The 22,179-nt window shown below is 35.6% G+C and overlaps 1 protein-coding gene across 5 annotated transcripts; it reads right to left on the reverse strand.

Annotated features, from left to right (window-relative positions):
* Positions 1-2,502: 2,502 nt before the first annotated feature.
* Positions 2,503-20,199, reverse strand: LOC113233035 (probable serine incorporator). 5 transcript variants are annotated; one of them, XM_026467982.1, is made up of 12 exons: positions 19,990-20,199; positions 18,213-18,377; positions 17,955-18,043; positions 17,288-17,383; positions 16,956-17,134; positions 15,874-15,989; positions 13,225-13,440; positions 8,685-8,708; positions 6,059-6,194; positions 4,451-4,477; positions 3,543-3,696; positions 2,503-2,940 (listed from the first exon to the last, which is right to left on the reverse strand). In XM_026467982.1, exons 1-12 carry the CDS (start codon positions 20,023-20,025, stop codon positions 2,808-2,810), a joined length of 1,371 nt encoding a protein of 456 aa, XP_026323767.1. In that variant the 5' UTR covers positions 20,026-20,199; the 3' UTR covers positions 2,503-2,807. The 5 variants fall into 5 exon arrangements, with proteins under 5 accessions (XP_026323767.1, XP_026323768.1, XP_026323770.1 ...); XM_026467983.1 differs by lacking the exon at positions 4,451-4,477 and having other exon boundaries at positions 3,543-3,711; XM_026467985.1 differs by lacking the exon at positions 4,451-4,477 and having other exon boundaries at positions 19,990-20,197.
* Between the last annotated feature and the right edge of the window lie 1,980 nt (positions 20,200-22,179).

Here is a 22,179-nt window from a genome sequence, read left to right on the forward strand (position 1 = left end):
TCAGAGCAAGTCCGTTTCGGCAGCCACTTTTGACGAAAAAACGCTTATCTGACAGCCATATTCAAAAATGGCGAAAATAAACTTTTGACCCCAAATTATGGTTAAGGATTCCTAAAGACCTCCGCATACCAATTTTCAGCCGGATCGAAGCAAGTTTTTCTTCGGCCGCCATTTTGAATTCGCATCGCATCTTGTTTTTTTTTAACCCAGGCAGTTGACCACTATTAATCTCTATGACATTCCTTCGAGCACCTCCTACCTATCTCTAATAGTTTCCGTGATAGGAGACTTTGAAATTTGTTTGGCGGCCATCTTATTTATTTGAATTTCGAACATTTTTTACTTCCGGCGGAAATTGACCAGGGTGTACCTCATAAAAGTGTACAAATATTCCCTCGTATATGTTATAGTTTTTGCAGGCCGTTGATCACTCTTTCATATTTTCCACATTTAGGTCTTCTCATATTTGATTCTTTGCTTTGGAATCTATCCGCGTACAACGGTATAAATATCTTTTTCCACCATATCGGGAAGTATGCGTTCGGTTTCTATCAGTGAGTAAGAACTTGTAGCTTTATATATATAATATGTGTATGTATTATATATTGTTATATAGGTTACTTATACGTAGTCAGGTCATAAATTCTGTCACATGTTTAATATAAAATAATTGAAACAAGTTTATTCATTATGTAACCATTTATATACCAAAATGAACTTAACAAAACATAGATTCTTATGACACTAAAGTTTATTCAAAATGACCTACGTGATTTTGAATACAGGCTTTCAATCTGCGCGGCCAGTTGTCTATCGCAGCACGAACGAGGTCCATGTCAATATCGGCGGCTGCCTTAATCAAGGATGTCTTGAGTGACTCCAAATTGGGATGAGGCTTTGAGCACGCCTTTTCCTCCAAGTGTTGCCATATCTTGTAATCTAACGGATTCAAATCTGGACTGGAGGAGGGCCAGTCTTCGTGCCGGATGAAGTCGATTTCACGCGCCGCCAGCCAGTCTTGTGTGCTCTTCGCTCTATGAGCTGGCGCCGAATCTTGTTGGAATACCCAGTGCCTGTTATTGAACATGGTATGAGAAACAGGTTCCACAAGGTTCGTCAGGACTGTATTTTGATACACAACTGCATTCGTTTTTACAACTTTCTCACAAAAATGTACCTCTGTTAAGCCCCAATAAGAAACTCCCAACCATACCATGAGCGAGGATGGAAAATGACCTCGTTGGACACGCGGAATACGGTTGCTCGCTTCTTCACTACTGTGTGCGTACACCTTATCATTTTGTTTGTTGTAGCTCTCTTCTAAGGTAAAAATTTTTTCATCTGAAAAAAAGAATTTCCCGATATTTTTTTCCCGCGTACCGCTTCAACAAAGCGCGGCATCTCTTCAGTCTCAGGTCCATTAGACGAGCATTCAAACGATGTCCTGTTTTTCTTGTAAGTCTTCATTTAACACCCTTTTCACCGTGGTTCTGCTTAACCCCATCTGAAGGGCCAACAGTTTCTGCTTACGTTTGGGATTTCTTTGAATTCGCGCCTTCACAGCTTTTATCACTACTGGAGTCCTAACAGACCGAGGGCGACCACTTCTTGACCTGTCATCTACACTAGAGTCTTCATTGTATCGTTTGATGGTACGATAAACGAACACGGTCTTCTTTAAGCGTCCACTCCACATTTAAAAATGAGTAAACTTCTAAAAAGTATACATTTTTATTTTCATGAACAATTCGAAATTCGAATTCAATAAACTTTTTTGTGGCCAGCATTCTAAAAGAAAAGTTTTTACTGTGTGACAATACTTATGACCTGACTGTGTATAAGTACAGTTATGTTATATATATATATTATATTATATACTAAACTTTTAAATTACTTTTTAAATTACTGGTGCTTAAAGCGCAAGTTATCTTTTTTTAAGCACCAGCTGTCATATGTTTAGTTTTACGTTGCCCTATTTTATAAGCCCTATTTTTATACTATATACTGTAAGTTTTTGAAATAAATTTATTATTATTATTATATATCATAATTATTTATAAACTTCTTCCCATCTGTTTTAATTACCATGTTATGCACCCCTGTTAATTATTTTAAACCCAGCTCTCCGGTTGACTGGTAGAGAATGCCTAATGGCATTAAGTCAGCCATTTGTACTGTTTTGTATGCAATTAGGTTTAAATAAATAAACGTCGAGGAAATACTACAACATCAAGGCGCAGTCGCGAGAAAGCTCGAGCATTATATCGACGGCGCGCACCTTCTCGCGTAGCGAGGCGAAATTGTATGCTTTCGTTTCAATCCGTTCGCCGCAATATAAATTGAGCCTTAAGGCCTCTTTCCGGAACTCAATTTTTCAAAGTCCATTTTTCGTCTTAGCTTTACGGAGTCGTAGCGTCTGTGTCGGCTTGAGCAAGACTGTTTCATTAGATTTGGCACCAAATTTCTATTCTAGGAATTTCGTAAATAAAAAAGAACTGATGGAGACGATTTTTATTAAAACCGATCAAATGTAATGTATGTTAATATCTACAACATTTAAAGCTAAAATCTGCCCTTAATTAACATATTAGATTGGAAAATAAAGAATACAAACAAAATGTCACAGAATGTTTGAGAAAAACGTAGGTAGAGCAAGATTAATAATTATCACAATAAAAGGAAAATCGGAAAATTTTATTAGGAAAAAAATTTGAGATCCTCGTTATCTCTGGTTCAAATATTCAGCGTATACTACGCCAATGATGTTTTGAGTATATAGATGATGTAACTGATGGTAGATTGCAAGTTTAACTGAAGTCCCTGTCAGGTAGGAGAGCGGGAGCGACTAGAGTCCACACGTACAATCCGATACAGAGCCAAGATGATGTAATCTTAATCCACATCGAAGCCACGTTTTCTTTGGATAGTTGGGAACTTGGGCTACAGGACAAAAAAAAAAGTATACAAACAAACTATTAACAGAATGTGAACGGGGAAATAGTAGTTCGACGTTCTATACTTCAGTGTAAAGTTGTTGGCATTATTTTTGCAATAAACTATGGTTAATTTTTGGAACTACGGTTTATTACAAACTTCTACGAGTTTCGCAATAAACCACAGGTTTTTTGTAAAACTCGTAGAGGTTTGGTGCTCTACGAGTCCAATTTGTGATTAATACATAATTTCGACCCCTTCTATGTAAAGCATCGTATGTCGAAATTGAAAGGTTACAAGGGAGCGTTTTAAAGTTCTGAATCCATATAAGCATAGCAAGTCAATTTAGCATTTCTCAGTTTTATTCGAGAACGAGTTTTAAAGTCACGAGCTTTGCCGAATAAAACTGAGAAATGCTAAAGTCACGTGTTATGCTCATTTCAGTGAATTAAAAACTTTAAAACGTTCCCCTATACACTTGGCAATTTCGACATACGATACTTTACGCAGGAGGGGTCGATTTATATCGATATATTCGCCAGTATTATAATAATAAAGTATAAATACCCAACTGTTTGTATTTTACGTTATTACTGTTTAATACTTACTTGTACCAATTAGTAAGCGTCATCATGATGTACAACGTGGCAAGAGCAAACACGATGTGGAAGAAGGTCCAGGAATAGGCCACTCCGTCGCCCTCGTTGTCGTAGACTTTCTTCTCTTCCACCGAGTGGCCACCCTCACCGCCGTCAGCGCCCTCTATAGAATTATATCCTGTGCTCAGTGAGCGGAACACATAACCACTATTAGCGTTGTGATACTGCACAAGATTATAAGCGCATGAAAAAACTCGCCAATGGGGCTTTTTTCTATGATTTTTATAATTATGGGATGTTTTATTGGTATGAATTACTTTTAAATGAAATATAATAATTTAAAAATATGGGAGTTTTTTTGTCTGGCTCATGTCGAGATAAATAGAAAGTACAATGACAGTGTAAATGATGCAAAAAATAGGAAGTTAGTTGATATTGAGCGGTATGATACTTGTTAACACATGTGATAAATGAATGGAGATAATGAATTTAATTTACTACCACCACCACATACAAAATCATACAATAGCAAGAAGCACCAGATCCGGCCAGGCCAAAACGTTATTTAAAATTTTTGTATATTATATTAAAATATATCGAGTTCTTAGGTTTTCGTGGTTGTTACACATAGGAAATGAAACTATTTTTACGGATTCAAATCGCGTATATTTATTTTTTCAAACAAAGCAACGTTTCGGGCCCTTTACAGGTCTCATGCTCACGATTGACTGTCAACCGTCAACCGTGACCCCATGATCACGGTAAAGGGCCCGAAACGTTAGTTTGTTTGAAAAAAGAAACAAATATACGCGATTTAAATCCGGAAAAATAGTTTCATTTTCTATATATTTAAATATTTTTGTATATTGTGAAATTGCACTGGGAAGCAACGACATCGAGGTGACTGTAGGGGTTACCTTCGGTAGCAATCAGACCTCCTTGAGCTTGTGTCACGGCACCGTGTCGCCAGATTCCGCAAGGGATACACAAAGTTAGTTAGTGGGGAACATTGTAAAAAGAATTCATGAAAGATAAACAAATATGTTAGTGGGATAGACAAACATTATATATCAATTATCTTGTGCAGCACACATGGAAAAAACAATACGAGGCCGAAAGAGAAGCACCAGTGTCGGCTATGTGTCGTCAAACATTATAAAGACGAAGCTGTTTTAGGAAACCGGTTAAAGTAAATCGATGAATAATGATAAAGTTTATAAAAAGGAATCATCATATCACTTACAATTAAGGAAGTATTATGTAATATTAAATTAAATAACGCATACACTCTAGCCCCGCAATAGGGCAACCCTATGTCGCGGGAGCCATGGAGACACATATAGACAACCATAAATTAGACCCAAACGCACGAGAGAAATAAACGTAGACCTTACAATTATTTCTCCCGACCTGGGAATCAAACCCGGGACCTTTGCGTCGCAGACCAGCATGGTAACTGTTCGGCCATGGAGGCAGTCAATAGATAGAGTATAATGGCACTTTTTAGAAATTTCATTCCTTTGTACTACTCTAAAATAGATTAGGACTACATTGCGCTGAAACCTGCAATATCGAAAAAAGTTGCCTTAACTCTTATAAAGATACGAGTACCAATCCTCATTGGGCCAGAGTCGTGTATGATAGTGTTAAAACTCCATTAACGTGTTAAAGGAACGTATACAGATTGATGATAAAAATGGTTATTGGTCTTTCATAAACTTAATTTCTATGAATATTATATAATATACATACATACATACTCTAGTTTAATAATAAGTAGGTAATTCCAAACATATAAGACATTTTATTTTTGGCGGACTATACATATGAAAACATTCATAAAACTCGTCCTATACGTAGTGGTCGGATATTAGGATGCCTTTATATCTAAAGTTCACTTTTCTCATGAATTGTTGTCGAAATATGGAAGTGGCTTCTTAAAATATATTTTTATTCTTTTAATAGCCAGGGTTCTCGAATGGCGGTTACCGCTTTCATTTTTAAATATATAAGTTTTAGGTTCACTATTTGATGACTAGAAATATGACTATACGATCTCAGTGCTGTGGACAGCTTGAAGTATCAAATTTAAACTCAAACGATGACAGTGGTGGAACAAACGGCGATGAAAAATGTTAAAATTAAAATTTTTTTTTGCATGTCCTGAAGTTTTTATAAGTTTGTTTCACTTAAGTTAATTGAAATGTTTCATAGCATTACAAATAACGTTTCAAACGTTTACATTTCTTCAACTTTATACTTAATAATTTCGGTCTGAGTCGCGAGATTTTTTTAAGTTACCGAATTATAGGTAAATATAAGCATCTTGTTTATCCGACCACTAGTAATTATGAGGGCGTAAAGCCTGATGAATTAGAATTGGACCTTCGTCATGTTGCAAAATATTAAATTTTACTGTAGGTATTAAATTAGCGTCACAATTTTAGGGTCCAATAGTAACTTTTCAGCCCATACATAATTTATGCAGATTTGTTTAGTCTATAAGAAACATAAAAATATTGCACCTGCATTGCCTTCTTTTGCGAGTATGTGTTCAGACATGGTGATCTTGGAAGACGAGGAGGCCGTGCGGATCGAGGAGTAGAGGACGCTGCATACCCACACGACCAAGCCGATGATCGATTGTTTGTCGAAGGATGACTGAAAAGCAAGCTTTATCGTTAGTTTGTTTTAGTTTTTTATTATTTGTAAGTAATTAGATTTATTCAATTCTGACAGTAGAGGGTGTTGCATTAACACATCATCTAAATAATGTTTTGTACAGAGGGCAGCACATCAAGCTACACATTGATGGATCCATTGCACCGAAGGCCGTGTTCGAAAAAAAAATGTACAGCTTGATTTGAAAATAATACCGAAGTGTTTTTTTAAATCTCACTATAAAGTTGCTTTACTATCAGATGTAGTAGAGAAATGTTTTGGATTCGTGCACTACAGTGAAAATGCTGGCTCAGACTGACGGTGATATTGCGCTACCACGTTACACTGACCAATCAGAGGTCACTTTGTTAGCAGGTATTAATTATATATATATAATATATATTCTTACTCACTGATAAAAATAGAACGCATACTTCCCGATATGGTGGAAAAAAAATATTTATACCGTAGTACGCCGATAGGCTCCAAAGCAAAGAATCAAATATGAGAGGACCTGAATATGGGAAATATGAAAGAGTGATCAACGGCCTGCAAAAACCATATTATACGGAGGGAGTATTTGTGCATTTTTATGAGGTACACCCTGGTCATTTCCGCGGGAAGTAAAAAATGTTCGAAATTTAAATAAATAAGATGGCCGCCATACAAATTTCAAAGCCCCCTATCACGGAAACTTAGAGATAGGTAGGAGGTGCTCGAAGGAATATCATAGACGGTAACACTGGTCAACTGCCTGGGTTAAAAAATTCAAGATGGCGATTTAAAAATGGCGGCCGAAGAAAAACGCTACGATCCGGCTGAAAATTGTCATGCAACGGTCTTTAGGCGCCTTAATCATAATTTGGGGTCAAAAGTTTATTTTCGTTATATTTTAATATGGCTGCCATATAAAATTAAAAAAATTAAAAATTGCTGCCGAAAGAGACTTGCTCTGAATCGGCTGAAAATTGGCATAAGGGTCTCTAGGAGTACTTGATAATAATTTGTGATCAAAATTGGTTTTTCGCCATTTTTTAATATGACCGCCAAACAAGCGTTTATAAAAATTAGCTCTAATTCAACTGAAAATCGATATGTGGGGGTTCTATAAGTTTTTGATTATAATTTGCGCTCAAAATTTATAAAAAATTTTTTCCAATATGGCTGCCATACAAACTTTTTTAGCGGCAGATAAAAATTTGCTCTAATTCGAGTGATAATGGACATGTCGAGGTCTCTAGGAGTGTTTAATAATAATTAGCGGTCAAAATATATTTTTCGCCATTTTTCAATTTATGGCTGCCATACAAACTTTTTTGGTAGTAGATAATTTTTTTTTCTAATTCAACTGAAAATGGCATGCCTTCAATCATAATTTCGGGTAAAAATTTTGTTTCCGTCGTTTTTCGATATAACCGTAATTTTTTATGTAAATGGCCGTTGAAAAAACTTGCTTTGCTTGGACTGAAAATTGACACGAAAAGATTTCTAAGATTGTTTGATAAAAATTAGTGGTCAAAAACATATTTTTGCAGTTTTTAAACATGGCCGCCTTTAAAGAGTTATTTCAATTTTTTAAAACAAAGTGATAAGTGCCGAGGTCGTAGGCCGAGGTCCGCCGAGGGCGAAACTCGACTCGTATGCACGCTATCGCGATGGAGATAAAATACGGTGGCGTAATTGATTACGAGTATAAGATCTCACAATTGTAAAAATGTAAGGAATACCTCCCGATGTAGTGGAAATGAGATACTTATTATAGCGTTGTTGTATCTCGATCGTCTCTCTGTTAGATTCCATTTTCTTGAAAGCTATGCCAAAGAGAAGTATATAGCGGGAAAAAATGCCAAACTGCTGCCAAATTTCCTGTACTATGAATATCGAAACAACGATAACCCAGAATACTCAGATCAAAACCAACTTAGAAATTTAATGTTCGTTTCTTAAATTGGCCCAAATCGGGAATCGAACTCCTCATCAAGCGCCCGTAGTACTAACTGCTGTGCATCGAGGAGCTTGAGCACACCCCGTAAACTGAACCCTACCTCGCGCCGCAGGCCGAGCCCGACCCCATCGTGTGTGTATATACATATATACACACACGATATCAATTTCTGCCGCCAAGCAGTAATGCGAGCATTACTGCGTTTCGGTTTTGAAAGTTTAGGGGTGATGGTGAAATTACAGGCACATGGGATTTCTCAATTTATGTTGTAGTAGTAGTGTCTCTCGGCTCTTTGCGATTTAAAACTCTGAGTGGCTCTACAACTGTTATGAATAAGCGTGTCGCTTACCACCAGGCCCAGGATTTATTCGTCTCGCCCAAAAATGATAAAAAGGATACCGAGATATTCAAGAGTCGTGGTAGCGCGCACACGCGCGATGTCGCCCGCAGGCTTCATAATGGGTAAACAAATAATAAATACAGAGCTATTAACAAAAACACTGTACTGGCAATGAAAAAAAAAACCTTATTCATTTGCTACATACCCAATAGGTCTCCTCTTGCATTCCCTGGCGAAGCATTTTTAATATAGATATTTATTATTATATTATACATAAGAGTACAAAATATATAAATTCTAAATACGTAGCACTGTTAATTCTGTTTTGCTTCTTTATATGGATATAATAAAGCATTATTATTATTATTTCATAATTCATTTGTAGAACTTATTTCAGTCTGCGCCTTTCTCTGACTCTTAATAAAATATACCAGTTGCCCACAAACATCGATTATACAGTGTGTTAGGGCACGCACTGTACAAACTTTAAGGGGGTGTTTAGTATTCAATATTACGTGAAAAACACTAATACATGTGGGGTCAAAACTCAATTCCCTAGGAATGGCAGCAATTTTGATTTTTTATACTTAGTTTGCTAAACGTTTGTTCTAAAATTATCATATTATGAGAAGTAAAAGCAGTACGAACATAAAAAATATTTTTTCGGAAAGCTAAGATTAGCGGTAATTGAATAAAATATCTGTCATGTACATAAAAAAAGTGAGGGATTGCCTAATCAAAATAATGAATGTAAATTTTTACCAAAAAAACTGCCAAAAAAACTAAGTTTTTGTAATTTAATCCTAAAATAACCAAATTAAGGTACTGTTTTTATGTATGAATTTTAAAGTATTTCAGCTGTTCTTAAAAACACGACAAAAATCATAATCCTATGTCCACAATTCTAAAAGTTACAGCTTCTGCAACATAACGTCTCCGAGAGCGAAATAAGTAAATTTTACAGTCTTTCTAGTAAATTGTTTTGTGTTGAGATGTAGTAAGTTAATTTGAAATAAAAAACAGTAAAAAATATTAGATTATTTATTTTACAAAAAAAAGAAACACTTAAATTATAAAAGGTGTTCAAAATGTCCCCCCCTATTTAGAAGGCAAGCTGTTGTCCGAATTCCCACCTGCTGCGTGGCCCGATATATAATTTCGGGATTTGCACGAATTTCTTCAGCAGCTTCACGAATGCGCGCCGATAGCTCCTCTCTCGTATTCACTGGGTTAAAATAAACTTTTTGTTTTCATCCAACCCCAAAAAAAAAAAAATCTAATGGAGTTAAATCCGGACTACGCGGAGGCCACGCAACAGTGCCGCCTCTTCCAATCCACTGTGGATAATTTTCATTCAAGTGCTGTCTCACAGCTGTGGCGAAATGAGCCGGGGCTCCATCCAGCTGCAACCATATTCCTCGGATACGTGCGATTGGCAATTCTGAGAGTAATTCCACAAACTCGGTCCTTAAAAATTCCAAAAATCTTGGGCCATTTAATCTTTCCGGCAACTCCACCGGTCCAACTAATTGGTTATTAATAATACCAGCCCAAACGTTGACAGAAAACTCATGCTGGAATGAGGATGGTCTCACTGCATGAGGATTTTCGGTAATCCACATATGTAAATTACGATAATTGGTTATCCCCGCTCTTCTAAACGAAGCTTCGTCGCTCCATAAAATCTTCTTTAAAAAGTTTGGCTGTTGCCGCACCTTTTGATTAATCCACGCACTAAAAACTGAACGTGCACATAGTCCGGATCACTAATATTCTGCACGCGTCGAAAATGGTAAGGATATAACCTTCACTTTTCAAAATACGCCACACTGTCCAATGCGACATACCAAGTCGGAGAGCAATTCGCCTCGTGCTTAATCTTGGATCTCTGTAGATCATATTAAGAACGGTTTCTTCATCATAAACTGGTATTTCACGTGCATGTTCACCTACTGGTTGACGAATACCATTTTCTGCCAATCGCCTATGAATATCACGAAATGTCTGGTGATTAGGTGTAGGCCGATTTGGGAATCTCCTTCGGTATTCACGAACTACTGCCCGTGCATTACCATTGCAAAATCCATAGATGAAATGAATATCTGCAATATGCGCACTTGAATAATGCTGATTATTCATGACGAATCAACAATAAATTTCACTCCGAAAGCACTTTTGGTCAAGATGTGTTGTCTGAGTAGAGAGTAACAACTGACTGTTAATTGTTGAACAAAAAGAACCGTTAAGTACCCTTAGAACTTTTTTTCAATCAGGATTGTGCTTAGGGGCTTATCTTTTGTCCCTTTTACACTTGCAAGCAGGGCAGAGTGAGCCAGGTAATAAATGGTTGAACTCATCGCCATTGTTGTAACCGAGAGCGATCTTTTGTGTTGTTAAGATACTAAGTTCGAATAGTAAAAACTTTTAGAATTGTAGACACACGATTATGATTTTGGTCTTGTTTTTAAGAACATCTGAAATACTTTAAAATTCACACACAACAACAGTACCTTAATTTGGTTATTTTAGGATTAAATTACAAAAACTTAGTTTTTTTGGCAGTTTTTTTGGTAAAAATTTACATTCATTATTTTTTTTAGGCAATCCCCCACTTTTTTATGTACATGACAGATATTTTATTCAATTGCCGCTAATCATAGCTTTCCGAAAAAATATTTTTTATGTTCGTACTGATTTTACTTCTCATAATATGATAATTTTAGAACAAACGTCTAGTAAACTAAGTATAACAAATCAAAATGGCTGCCATTCCTAGGGAGTCGAGTTTTGACCCCACATGTATTAGTGTTTTTCACATAATATTGAATACTAAACACCCCCTTAAAGTTTGTACAGTGCGTGCCCTAACACAATGTATAACCAGAAATAGAGACGAAATAAGGGCCATCCATTCCTGGCAACTCATCAGGCAAATGGGCCTTATATCACTTTTAAATAATTAACTCGCGCTGAAACCATGAATTAGAAAGCTGAAATATAGTACAGCCTCAACAACTGACTGGTGTGTGTCTCCGTATATTCCAAAAACATGCTGTATTTATTGTAATAAAGATATCTCTAACAATGGGGGCTGTTCCATTCGGTGGTGTGGGAAAAACAGCAAAACATTTCGTTATAAAACAAACTGAATCACATTTCGTGGGTAATTATAGTTATTTTTGATACAAGTGCGAAAAGTTAGTCATTATTTACGAGGCTCGAGGCTTCTTGGCCAGAGCCAGAGGCAAGACGACTCAACGACGTGAAAACCCTGCAAGTAAGATTTTTAAAATATTTAGTAAGTCGTAAAACCAAAAATAACTGTAAAGGAGACTATGACAAACTGTTCTCTCACTGTAAAATACTTCCTGTAAAAGCCAAAGTTCAATATTTAGCCGCTATTGAAAATTATTATAAAACCGAATTTAAAATTAAAGTAATGAATAAATATAATACTAGGAGAGTCCGTGAAAGTAAATATGTATGTCCAAAAGTAAATAATTACTATGGTAAAAGAACAAATAGGTATTTCTTGCCCCTTTTATTTAATAAATTTGATTTTTTGAGAGACCGTGATATATTATCTAAATTCATTTTAAAGAAAAAGTTAAAATCTTCTCTTTTAGTAGCCATTTAAATTTAGCTTAAGTAAGTACATTGATTTTGTTAAACGTAGTAAGTAGGTATACTATAGTCTCGAGATTGTGAGTGTATCCTTGCCAACAAACTGCTTTCGCAGTTTGGCGAGAAATTGTATTATGTATTTTTGTATGCCTTTTGTATAAAATAAATAAATAAATAAATAAAGGGTCAAGACTGGAGACAAGTGAAAATAACAAATCCGCACGTGTATCAAACGATATTTTTAATACATTTGCAAAACAATTACATTGAAAGTAAAATAAAACAGTATTTAAAAAAAAATTAACGAAAAAGGCGGGAATGTAAATGAAAAATATTTGTACTTTTTTGGCCGACTTTTTTCAATATGGCAACTGTTGCCAGTATTCAGCAACATTAAAATTACTATTTTAGTGGCGTGTCGCGCAGCAGTCTCGCGTAATAATCACCTCCGGTCATTGTTAATACTCAATCAGCCATCTTTATGGAAAATATTTTGGTATTTTTAAATGTAACCCGTTGTTTTATAAAACATCTATGCAATTTAAACAAATAAGATGTTTGTCAGTAAATATAAGTTTTAATGACGAATGACTTACTTCACAAAACACATAAGTATTAAATAAATATATAACCTCTTTAGTTCTATGTTTTAAGACTTGAAACAACAGTAAAGTAATTTAAAAAATGAAAAAGTAAAAGGCACTAGTTCGAAAAATCCAACTTTCGACACGATTTGTAGTACGAAAAAATAAAGAGAGATTTTATTTTTTTTTAAAAATACCACGTTTTCAGCTACTACATTAAAAAATATTAAATATGTAATCTTTCAATTTTCGTCCATTATAGCAAAGCTTGAGTTAAACTGGTCGATTTGAAGTGAAACAATTGACGACTCCCGTCAATTGTTTAGAATTCGGGCTGGCCAATCGGAGCGCAGTTGTCATCATAATGATTGGGCAGAATAATTTTCAAACAAATCAAACGACATTTCGTCTCTATTTCTGGTTATCTCGATGCCCACAAAGTTGAAACTCAAATTGTAGAAATATCGTTATTTAATTGTTTATTACAAATGGTTAAATAGCTTCTTATTACATATAAATTTGGGATAATTAGCATACCTTGCCATCACCGTAGAAATAGTTGCATTCTTTGGAAGAGTTTGACAACGCGGACCAAGTGAGGTAGATGACATATAGACCGACAACAGCGGACTGCAGTAAGCCGGATCGCGGCTGATGTTCTTGCACAGACGGTAAAATCGAGATCGCGCTCGCTATCACCACCAGGATCAGGTTGAACGAGATGAAGAACTTTGAAAGGTCGCAGCCGTCGGCCTGGGGAAAATTTAAGTGATGATTATTGCTGGTTACAGGGGGCCTACCCTAAGCTTTCAAAAAACAATCTTATTTCAATGGAAGCTTATAGTATGCTTACTATAATATTACTCGTATTCGTACCATGACAAACCTATCAACCAAGTAATGTATTATCGCTAAAGTGACTGAAAGAACGAATGATTTACCAATATTGTCTATTCCTTACTAAAAACAGGAAAGAAATAACTCTATATGAACTGTATAATGTCATCTCTTTCTTTTTTGATGTTCCAAATCGTCTTAACGTAACACGGTGTTAAAGTACTTAATATTATTTACTTTCAAAGAATTTTAACTGCCAAACATGGACGTCGGTTTCGCGCTAAAAAGTGTCCGCACTTATAGGGCGTTAAAATCGCATACAGAGCGTCAAATGCGTAACAGTCTTCGTTTGTTCAACTGACAGCGTGGATGTCAATCATACAGTATCATATAATAAGAACCTGTAAAAATTACTGCAGTAAAGTGTAAAAACAGGATTTTGTATCATATTTTCACTAAACAAATATATTGTGTTATCATAGGTCTCATTCAAAAGTGTTATTTTGTATAGTTCTATAGTATTTAATTTATATTTATATGAGTCGTAAATATAAATTACAAAAGCACACAAAATAATCACATAGCCAACTGTCCTTTTTCCACACATTGCATGCGCAAAAGATGGAATGAGACCCATTACGTCAGTTTCAAGAAGTTTATATAAACTTCTTGGTCATCTTCAATTGTTCGAATCACAAGCGATTGAAATATTTAGAACAAAGAAACTATAAAGTTGCTTTGATTTTAAAATGATTTTTTTAATTAAACGTTAGCAATAACTTTAGAGGATGGAAAAAAAATATAACTAACCATTGATCTACCAACAAATGGACATCAGGTCTAATACAAAAACCAGGAAAAAAATGTCCGAGGTTAACCTATATAAACGTAGTGACAGGTAACGAAATATAAAAAAACTTAAGTAAACTTACTTCCAATAATTTAAGGGCCCAAAAACACCATACTCAGCTTCTACTGGAAACTTAACAAAATCCACCATATTTAGCTTCGACTGAAAATTACTTGAACACAAGAGTAATGGAATAGCCTTTCTCGTAAATATTAATTAATTTTTTTATATATGATATTTTTTATGTCGAATTTTGTACAAATTCAGTTAAAGGTATAATAAAGAGTTGGGCAGATACATACATACAAATATTACTACAAATGTGAAAATAAGCGTGTACTATAAGAAATGTACCGATATTCTAACTAAACGTGAACTCAAATATGCGTAATTCCGATTTATAATAAAACAGTTACGCTTTCGAGTAATTTTGATGCTTTTTACATACACAAAATTAGCTGTTGTTTTGTAATCTTCGTAAAAACACATTATAAAAATTCGAGCTAATGTTATTTGGGGCAAATGTATTTTCTGACTTCTGATAGGTAATCACATGCCGTAAAACGAGTACAACAATATTTTGTTGTACTCGTTCAAGTAATTTTCAGTCGAAGCTAAATATGGTGCATTTTGTTAAGTTTCCAGTAGAAGCTGAATACGGTGTTTTTGGGCCCTTAAATTGTTAAAAAACTCGTCAGTAGTACAATGACGTTACAATTTAAATTAAATGTTTTACTTTTTTATATTTCGTTACATGTCACTACGTTTGTTTAGGTTAACTTCGGACATTTCTTCCAATTTTTTGTATTAGATCCAACGCTCATTCGTTGGTAGGTCAATGCTGCCAAAAAAAGATAAGAAATTACGTTGTTTTCAATTATTTTTCCGCATTTTCATGAAGAAAAATAAATAAAACAAGCTGAGTCTTGAGTACCACGTTGTGAATTCGGAATTATAGTCTAGAGTCAATTGTTAGTGTCGCCAAGGAGCACATAAATGGCGCTGTCATAATTTTACGAAATAAACATCACGTATTTTTATTTAACGATAAATTATTTCCTATGTACGAACTCTTTCACAAGGAGCTCCACTGCTACTAAACTCCACTTCAACCTGCCAATTGTCTATCTCTATCAGTTGTGGTTAGTAGCCTGGTGGATTGCGGCGCTGACAGATAGCTCCAGTTGTTCGGAGACCTGATCCGACTACCGTTTGGGATTCGTTCCTTCTAGGGCTCTTTCCTTCCACCACCTTCCCTGTCACTATCAAACGCTCCTGGTTATCAGCATCTCTATGTGCAATGTGACCAAAATAGTGTATCCAGACACTGCATGCTGATTGAAGACAGTCTATCATAGCAGTACTATAATTTAGATCGCCAGTTAACCCGTGACTATTTATATGGAAAACTATTATCTAGTTCAAAGAAAACATACATAAATAAGAAATAAAAACGTATTAAAATGAATTATTAAGATTACATAGCATTATGTACTCACTTTAGTGTAATAAACATAGAGCAACACAATGCCAGTGAGGGTTGCCGTAAACATTGTGAGCATCGCCAACAGAAGTGCTGCGTACCAGCCTCGAGACTGCGATTCCTCGTAGTTTGCTGTTCAAATACAGGTTATACAATATATAATAACACGTTTAACTATATTAGCATGTATAGATGGAGCGAATAGTACAGTAAGAGCGCACAGTGTTTTTTTAGCCCTAATTCGGACATGTCCCTGTTAACAAAAGAATCAGAGAAAACGTTTCATTCCGAATGCATGAGTAAAACGCCCATGACTCACTACAATAATTTGGAGAGAACTTCGACCAAAGTTAAATGTCCCGTATTAGGTATTTTTTGAAAATAAAATTCTAGTGAGCAAATCGTTGCAGCTAATTAGACTAATTCGTTAGACTGTTTTTTAAAAAGCCTTCCTTGTTTGTAGGCATATTAGAAACGTTTTTTGGCCGCGCTGGCACATATAGGCTGCGAGTAAACCGCCATTTAATCATTTTTTTACTTAATTTTTTTCTGGCTTTATTATATGCAAATCAGAAATAATTGTTGAACCACAAAACCGTTGTGTGTAACCGCTCTTGAGTTTGACGTTTGAATTGATTAGGGGTCATGTTGGGCGCCAAAATAAGTTTCATTTTAGTAAAGTACCTTAATGGCACCTTCACATGTTGCCCAGTGTCATTGTTATTATTATTATTTTGGATATCTATTTTAGATTCTCGCCTTTCCTATGGCGTAATAATAATAAGCTTCATCATTAAAAGGCTTCGTTCAGGGCCTACGCGACCCCTCATCACTGCGACCATTAACAAAATGAAAGGCCAACAGCATTCAAGAACTAAAGGACTTTCCTGGCTCCAACAGTTTTTATGTACTCTGATTGTGGTCTGTGCTTTCCCAGTATGGAATTTCGTATGCTCAGTGTGCTCACCTTAACTAAAATGTCAACTAGTAAAATTTTTATGTTACAAGACACAATTTAACCTGTATAATTTGACACTATTTTGCACAAATTGCGCATTTGAACGCTGCAGCAGCGCTGTGTAAAGAACTTATACTTACAAACCCATTTTTCCGCCCAAGAGTGGGCGAAATCAATAATCAGGATAAGCTGTATGACTATGAAGCAGAACCCTCCGATCATTCCAAACACCATCCAGGTTGAGGCGAATGATCCCTCTGGTATGAAGAAAGCACCTATGATTCCACCAATCACTAATAGGTACTTTATACCCCAGAAACTGAAAGGATGAGTTTAATTCTGTATTAGATGATATACATTAAACACCTTGAGTTTCAATGAAAGAGCAGATTCTTTAAAACATAAGAGTAAAGAAACCAGAAATATAAATTGCATTACAATTGACATATCTTGCTAATTTTGTGATATTTACCCATTCTGAATGCCAGCTCTTGGATCTTTGGACGATTTTGCACCAATCATGATCAGAGCCATAAGTACGAAAAATAGACATGTTGCAAAGCAGATCCTACAACAAAAATCATACAATGTAGTTGATAATCGGTAACAGGCACTAGTTTGTACAATATGAATTTGTATGCACATGGCATTTACCATCTCTGAGTGAACACTAAGGGTCGTATTCTAGAACTCTACTCAATGCTCAAGTCAGGATTTGAGCAGACTTGAGTATGATTTCAAGCACTGGAAATACGACCCTAATGGCAAGGACTTGAGTATGATTTTCAGTGCTCACTGCAATACTCAAGTCCTGACTTGAGTATTGAGTAGAGTTTTGGAATACGACCCTAAGTCCCCAAGGAGTATTATGTATAATGAACACAACATCTACCTTATTTTGGTACATGATTTAGGAATGACTAAGACAACTACTGTATCTGTATTGTACACATTGCAGAGTTTATACCAGATTTGAGTCCGTCATTTGTTAATTCTGTCAATTGCCTTAATAACAGAAATCAAACGATTTAAAAAATATGTTTATACAAACATATTGTACATGTATACACATGATTAAGACCCATATTTAAAATCAATTAATGGGTGAAAATCGTGAAAGTTTAAATCAGTGGATTTACCTGTAAACAGCTAAATACCCAACAGCTTGATCACAATTGACTTTGAAGTCCCCTGGGACAAGTCCTGTTGAATTTTGACAAAATGGTACCTGAAAATGATTAAGTTTTTATAATTTACTGGTAATGAAAACAATATGATTTTATTACAAAACGTTGTTGAAAAGCATAGTTTTAATTGAAAATGGAATGTATTTGGACTTTGGATGAATAGAAAATGAGTAATTTTCACATACATTAGTGGTTGAAATAGATACTTACCTTCTTCAATTCATCATGTAATCCTGGGGCGAGAGTGATGCAGGCTGTGATCATAACCAACAGCAGCATCACCGTGTACATAAGGCGTGTTGAAGTTGAATTGGCACATGAAGGACATGCTGAACAACACAGGGAGCACGCCGCACTGCCGCAGCAGCAAGCCAGCTGGTAATACATATAATAATAATAATAATAATAATAACGCACACACTCAACATAGCCCCGCACTAGGGAAACCCTGTGTCGCGGGTGCCATGGACACACATAGACAACCACAAATTACACCCAAACTCACGAGAGAAATAAATGTAGGCCATACAAATATTTCTCCCGGCCCGGGAATCGAACCTGGGATCTCTGCGTGGCAGTCCGGCATGGTAACCGTTCGGCCACAGAGGCAGTTAATATGGTATTATCTTTAATTTACTAACGCAAATTATCTTCATTTAATAGGTAAGAAAATTACAATTTAAATCGTCACATTGATTAAACTCTACTGTTCATTTGTAAGGTAGATTACCTTGAGAAGAATAAGCAAAACCCTCTTTATAATTGCCTCTGTGGCCGAACGATTACCATGTCCGACTGCCACGCAGAGGTCCCGGGTTCGATTCCCGGGCCGGGAGAAATATTTGTATGGCCTACACTTATTTCTCTACTAGACTACCTGCAAGAGCTGACCAGGTCACTACCAGAGATGGGCAAGTGCTTTATTTACCGCCGAGTTTAAATCTGTTAAAACCAATTAATGCCCAAAATCAGGGGCAAAACAAGCTGTTGACTGTACATCCTGAGCATTTGCACACTATGTCTGATTTGTATTAGTTCCAAATCTGAGAAATGGCAGTCTGAAAAGTCATAGAAACCATTTTATCTCTAGGTGTACAAGTGATATTCGTATTTTCTCGGATTCAAATTGGACTTAGTGCACTAGAGTTTTCTACATTTGTATAGTCTTGGATTCAGAATGAATACGAAGCAGATGCGGTGCGCAAATGCGCTTAGTAGTGAGAATCCACAGGATTCCATGGTGGGTATTGTGTGGAGTTGCTTCTTTTGCATTTCAAAAATGTTTTTTATATTGAAATTTGTAATAAGTATGAAATTGTACTAAATTCCGTATTAGCAGTTTCTGTCTACGATTTTGATCAGAAATGGATTAAAACCCGGTGAAAACCCGCACAAGTTGATTGTGTTTTAACCCTCCCATCTCTGGTGGGTGGATTTTTTCCTCCAAGCATGCAGAAGCTGTATAATACCTTAATAATATACATATAAACCACTGTCTTCTGTATTCACAATCATTCAGCTCATTAAAGCTGTACTGATGCAACAATATTGATACAGTATCATAATGGGGTAACATATAAAGAATTACCAATCACTAGATTGTGTAAAGAATTAAATAAGACACTAGGTTCATCTTGTATAATGCTATCACTCTTTTTGTTTTTCATTGTTCTTTGCTTTTTATTGAAGATCTTGGAAAACATCATTCAGTATGATCTCCGTAGTTTTCTTTTTAGAGATGCGTCAAAAACCAATGTGTGCGTAATGATGGCACAAATTATTTGCAAATAACTTGTTTGTATTGTTGCTTATCAGAAGACAGTCAGCACCTCGTAAATCTACAATCATTGTCCTCTGCTTTTGTGACGAATTCCACAGAAAAACCCCGTGACGCTAGTGGGTGACCACAAGGATGACTTTGTAGTTGTAAAAATATTGATGAGTTGATTTTATACTGCATTTACAATTTAACAATAATGGAATTTACCTGCGCTGCGGAACAAAGACCCAGCACAGCTCCCATGACGATATCTCGCAATTGACACGTTAGATACGTTAAAAGAAACGTACACTTTTAAATTTACACAATTTATATGAATTCTTGAAGGTTTTATGCCAAAATAATGGATCTTGCAAACGAAATCAATAACTTTTCCCTAATCAGCCCACTTCAGCCCAGCCAGTCGCAAACAAATATTGTCTTTGGTTCAGTCCTTTGGTTAGCTTTGGTCTTTTTTTTTTCTTCTTCTTTCCATAAAGGAAAAGGCAAAGGTTTTACACCATACAGCCAAGTCTTAGTACATTATTCTTTTTTGGACATGAAGTTTTTAATGTTTCTGTAAATATGGCCGCCACAAAGAGGATAGGCAAATTGAGGCGGCGTGCTTGGATTGACTCGGGATTCCTTAAAAGGGGCCGATATGGGTATTTTAGTTCGAGATTCGTATAATTTCGCGTTTTAATCTTCGATTAAGGCACAATAGCACTATCCTATTCCACTTTAAACTAGATTTCACAAAATAATCGAAAGTCAAAATAAAAACGACACTTCCCTCCAAAAGGTCCAGAGCGAATCCTTAGCTTTGGTCGCAAAATCGCAAAATGAGTTTGAAACATCAATACGTTGTTCTTTTTTTTTTTTTTCTAATTTATTTTAGAGCTTTGGCTTGGATGTAAGTTCTTCGAGACTTGTCTTCGTTTAATTATCGGGATCCTCATTAAATATTTTCCATTGTGGTTCAACATTTTGTTTTCATTTTCTCTATAACTTAGTTCTCTTGTTTGGGTTTTCTAAATAGGAGTCAATATTTATGTTTTCACTTTCAGCTATATCACATTATTGTTAGTTTGAAGAAAAACTTTGAATTCGTAATTATTGCAAGTTTCAATTTTATTTTTTCTCTTTCGTAATTTGGTTTAAAATAAAGAATATATAAGATAAGACGAAATAAATAAGTTACTCCAAGACGGTGTCATTAGACCTATCTCTCCGTGGAGAGCTCAATGTCTTGTCGCAGGACGTGGATATGACCGTAAACGTCTTGTAATTGATTACTCGAGAACCTATAAATAAATATACAGAATTAGACGCCTACCCATTACCGAAAACAGAAAGTATCATAGCAAAAGTTTCTAAACACAATTATTTTAGTCAAATTGATTTAAAAGTGCTTATCACTAAGTTCCCATTCTGAAAAAAGATCGAAAATATCGTTCGAAGCCTGTGGTAAGCTATACGAATTTATACGGATTCCATTTGGCGTTACGAATGGAGTAGCGGCCTTCCAGCACACTCTGGAATTTGTCACACAAAAGGAAAGCCTTACTGGGACGTTTGCATATCTTGATGACATAACCATCTGCGGAGCGACGAAAAAAGAGCATGATATAAACCTGCAAAAATTTGAAGCGGTTAGAAAGTATAAACTAACATTGAATTTGTTCACAGTCTATAAATCTATTAGGGTACACTATTAGTAACTATGTTATTAAGCCTGATAAAACTAGGGTTCAGCCCTTATTAAATCTTCCTGTACCTGTGTGATGCACAATCTTTAAAAAGATTTAAAAAATTAAAAAAATAATTATTAAGGCTTTGGCAAAGCCTTAATAAATTATCAGCCTAAACATGAAGTTTAATTATGTTTCTGTAAATATGGCCGCAATAAAGAGAATAGGCAATTTGAGGCGGCGTGTGTGGATTGACTTAAAACGGGCCGATACAGGTATTTTAGTTCCAGATTCGTATAATTTCGCGTTTTAGTCTTCGATTAAGGCACAATAGCACTATCCTATTCCACTTTAAACTAGATTTCACAGAATAATTAAAAGTCAAAATAAAAACGACACTTCTCCCTCCAAAAGGTCCAGAGCGAATCCAGATTTTATAAAAGGATACATTCCATAGATTATAACGCAACTTTTACTGTCGAAACTGATGCTTCAGAACATGCAATTGGGGCTATCTTATCACAAAATAATCTTATTTTTCTCGTTCTCTCTCTCAAACTGTAAGGCGTCATTCTTCAATTGAAAAGGAAGCTTGTGCCATGGTAGAAGCCCTTCGAAAGTGGCGCCATTTTCTATTAGGGAAACATTTTATATTAATTACTGATCAGCAGTCTGTAGCATTCATGCTTTCTCACTAATCAAACAAAATAAAAAATCAAAAAATTGA

Source organism: Hyposmocoma kahamanoa, unplaced genomic scaffold, assembly GCF_003589595.1.
Source record: "Hyposmocoma kahamanoa isolate Upper Pololo Valley unplaced genomic scaffold, ASM358959v1 78, whole genome shotgun sequence".
In the NCBI taxonomy this organism is placed as follows: domain Eukaryota; kingdom Metazoa; phylum Arthropoda; class Insecta; order Lepidoptera; family Cosmopterigidae; genus Hyposmocoma; species Hyposmocoma kahamanoa.

What these genes read in the sequence shown, in the direction of transcription:
- LOC113233035 (XM_026467982.1), bottom strand. Translation starts at nt 20,025, where the DNA reads ATGGGAGCTGTGCTGGGTCTTTGTTCCGCAGCGCAG. An exon ending in GTCTTTGTTCCGCAGCGCAG is followed by an intron (nt 18,378 to 19,989) that starts GTAAATTCCATT and finishes ATGTATTACCAG; the next exon opens with CTGGCTTGCTGCTGCGGCAG. An exon ending in TTGGGCGGAAAAATGGGTTT is followed by an intron (nt 15,990 to 16,955) that starts GTAAGTATAAGT and finishes GTATTTGAACAG; the next exon opens with CAAACTACGAGGAATCGCAG.